The following is a 3,423-nucleotide window of genomic DNA, read 5'->3' on the forward strand; positions in this document are numbered from 1 at the left end:
CTACGTGGATGGAGCTTTCTTCCCTTGAATGAGACTTATATACACTGCGCTGATATTCTCTGTATCTTTTCTAAAGTTCATAGTCTGATTTGACATTATGTGTAGAGATTCGAGCACTTTTCGTTTTGCGTAATTGTGTTCCACTTCTAAAATCGAAACATTGTCTGTGTCCGGTACATGGCCAGCCTCGTAGAAATGGTGTACGAGTGCTGTCGTGTTTTCCAATTCACCAGTTTGATTAAACGTTTTGATGTCTTCTACATGTTCATCCGTTCGTACATTGGTCTTGCGTCCAGTTTGGCCAATGTAACTGAGATCGCACTTGGCCCTTCTGCCATCACCCAGACACGGTATATTGTAAACCACATCGTACATCTCTGGTATCGGAGTTTTTTGTTTGAGTTTAGTGAAAATCGAACGATTTTTGAAGGTTGGTTTGTATCCAAGTTTCACATCTTCTACGAACGGATGAACATGTAGAAGACATCAAAACGTTTAATCAAACTGGTGAATTGGAAAACACGACAGCACTCGTACACCATTTCTACGAGGCTGGCCATGTACCGGACACAGACAATGTTTCGATTTTAGAAGTGGAACACAATTACGCAAAACGAAAAGTGCTCGAATCTCTACACATAATGTCAAATCAGACTATGAACTTTAGAAAAGATACAGAGAATATCAGCGCAGTGTATATAAGTCTCATTCAAGGGAAGAAAGCTCCATCCACGTAGCATTATACCAGTACATTGAAATTGTTCACAGTCATTCCAATAAGTGGTAATAGTTCGATCAACGTCAATTTTTGTTTATGTTTTGAAAGTGTTTTTACGATCGGAACTAATTTTTGATGCAAAATGTTGATATGATTAGAAGAAAGACAGTGAGTTTTTAAGGTTTAATTATTGTAGTTTATAAATTTCTAACTAACTCCGAATATTTGTACAGCGAAAACGACTGAAGATGCATCAATAAAGGTGCGAAACGTCTCAAGAAATTGTTTGTTTCATTTCTTGTAAATGAGTTGGACCGATAAATCTACCAAAGCCAAAATCCCACAATTTTGCTTACACGGTCAAGGAAAAAGTTGGACGAATACATGACAACGGTCATATGGAACAACAACACTAATATCATTGATAATGATGACAGCTAGCGGAATCAGCCTGTGAATTCATAAATTTAAAAATCCACGAAAATTGAAACCATTTAGTGAAAGTTTTGCCGAGCAAATGCACAAAATGTTTTGTATTACAGGGCAATTTGGGTTCTGTTAATTTGGATTTTAGTTAAATCAACGACGGCCGCCGATTTTTACATAATATTTTGCCTAAAGTTTTGACTGAGTGTTTTTAGCCATGAAATAAGGTGAAAAAAAACACTAATTGGAAACTGGTCAGCCCCTCGGGAAGTTGGTCAAAATTGACTTTGAAAATTTCAAAAGTCGATAAAAAATCAGAGACGATTCAGAATCCGGGGGGCTGACCAGTATCCAATTAGAGTTTTTTTTGGCCGAAATTTTATCGTGCAAGCAAAATACCAAATACCCTGTCTCACGGCTAATGTGAGAATCGACGTCGGCTTCTGCTGATTTAATTTCTCTGAAGCCGGCCTAGCCAGTGTCATTTTCCCTGGCCATCTCCAATCCAATCTACTAAAAGTACTTCTAATTTTAGCCGGCCGAGCAGGACCCATTCAGAGGAGTTTGATGGATTCCGTGGATGTGCTAACACGGATTTTCAACATTGTTTCTTGCTTTTTAGAAGACACATAGTTTTGGTAATTTTTGATTTTAGTTCATCTGTTTCCTGGACATCTATCTAGGCCCTACTTCCCCTCTCTCTATGTTTTCAATTCCAGGATTTTTCCAGAATTTTCTGGAATCTACTGCGTTTTTCCGTTTTCATAGATTCACGTCTGTAATAATAATTTTTTAGCGATAGGTTCGTCTAAATAAGTTCTCTTCTGGACTTTAATGACTATTCAGTTCCTCAAAATGAGTGACCACCATCTTCCATGTCCTTGAACTTGGGAACCACAGGATATTCGGATGGGTTCTTTGATTCCCTTCTGGACTTTACTGAGAGTTAACGTATCAATATGTGAGTTCCTCAAATAATATTTTTAAACTACAGTTGAACAAAGTAAGCTTAACTATTTTTTAGTGTACCCAGTCCACAGTTTTCACAATCCGCACATAGGCTAAGTACTTTAACTGGATTTTTCAAATTCAAACTTCTTAATATACTCGTTCAGATTTATGGTCTTTTTTGACTAACTAATTACAATAAGTCATAAACTTAAACTTTTTGTCCGAATTTTTCAATTGTTGTTGTTGTAAAAAAACTTTATTATCGTATGACGATTTTTGTTTACATTAATTTTATTTAACAATATCTGTCAAGGGACCCACCACATCGACAAATGTGACCAAGTTATTGCCTGGTAGAGATTGAAACGCAGTCTACTTCGGACACAATATTTTCGTTCGGGATCTAGCAAAATCTTTCCACGCAATATTTTATGAAAATGAAAAATCCTGGTTCCACACTAGGAAGACGGACGCACTAGGGTCACGTACGCAATTAGGTATACGGGTCGTACGGGACTAACGTTGTTACGTCTTAGACCTGTATTGAGTTCGAATTTTCTTTTTTAAAATTTTGCCTTCACATTTCAAAAGTCTCTCTTAATGATATCAGATATTTTGTAAGTTACGACAGAGTAGTACAGCGTAGTATCCGATAGGATTCTAATAAAACGCGTCTTGAGGGCGTACAAGGGTTTAGCTTCGGACAGGTACCAAATTTTCGCGAAAAAAAGGGCATGTTTAGGAACATAATTCTCAGGATGCAAGAGATGGAATACAACAAAAAATGGACGAACGGTTAATTTGAGCCTTACTTAACAAAAATGTGTTTTCACGAATATTTTTTCTATCACGGCGGCCATTTTGTTTTCACTATATTTCCATGATGGGTGTCTTCGATGTTCGATTTTCTATTGTTATTGAAGACACAATACGAGTTTCATTTCAATTAAAAGAGATGACGCTATGGCATTTGGTTTTTGTCCGAAGCTAAACCTTTGTGCGCTCTTAATTGTATTGATGTCCAGAAGAACTGATTTTATTTATTTGACGTACACTCGCGGAATTTTGAAAACCGACACATTTTCTGTTTCGTGGTTTACTGGTTTTTTATAAATTTTGCATCCATTCAAGTAAAACACAGAAACAGAAAATGTGTCGGTTTTCAAAGTTCCGTTCGTGTAATATATCCATTTTACTACGATACTACAGAGAGGACTTGCGTCACCTTTACCCTTAACGGGCTTTTATTTGATTGACAGGCAGATATCAGTTACAGCTGTTGTCATTCGTTGTTTGCTGGGGTTGTTCGCTGAGTTGTGCCATCTATC

The 3,423-nt window shown here is 37.1% G+C and overlaps 1 protein-coding gene across 1 annotated transcript; it reads right to left on the reverse strand.

The window, feature by feature from the left end:
- On the reverse strand, window positions 1–375 carry LOC119082913. Its single transcript, XM_037192568.1, has one exon. It carries the CDS (start codon window positions 373–375, stop codon window positions 1–3), a length of 375 nt encoding a protein of 124 aa, XP_037048463.1.
- Between the last annotated feature and the right edge of the window lie 3,048 nt (window positions 376–3,423).

Source organism: Bradysia coprophila, unplaced genomic scaffold (assembly GCF_014529535.1).
Source record: "Bradysia coprophila strain Holo2 unplaced genomic scaffold, BU_Bcop_v1 contig_50, whole genome shotgun sequence".
NCBI lineage: Eukaryota > Metazoa > Arthropoda > Insecta > Diptera > Sciaridae > Bradysia > Bradysia coprophila.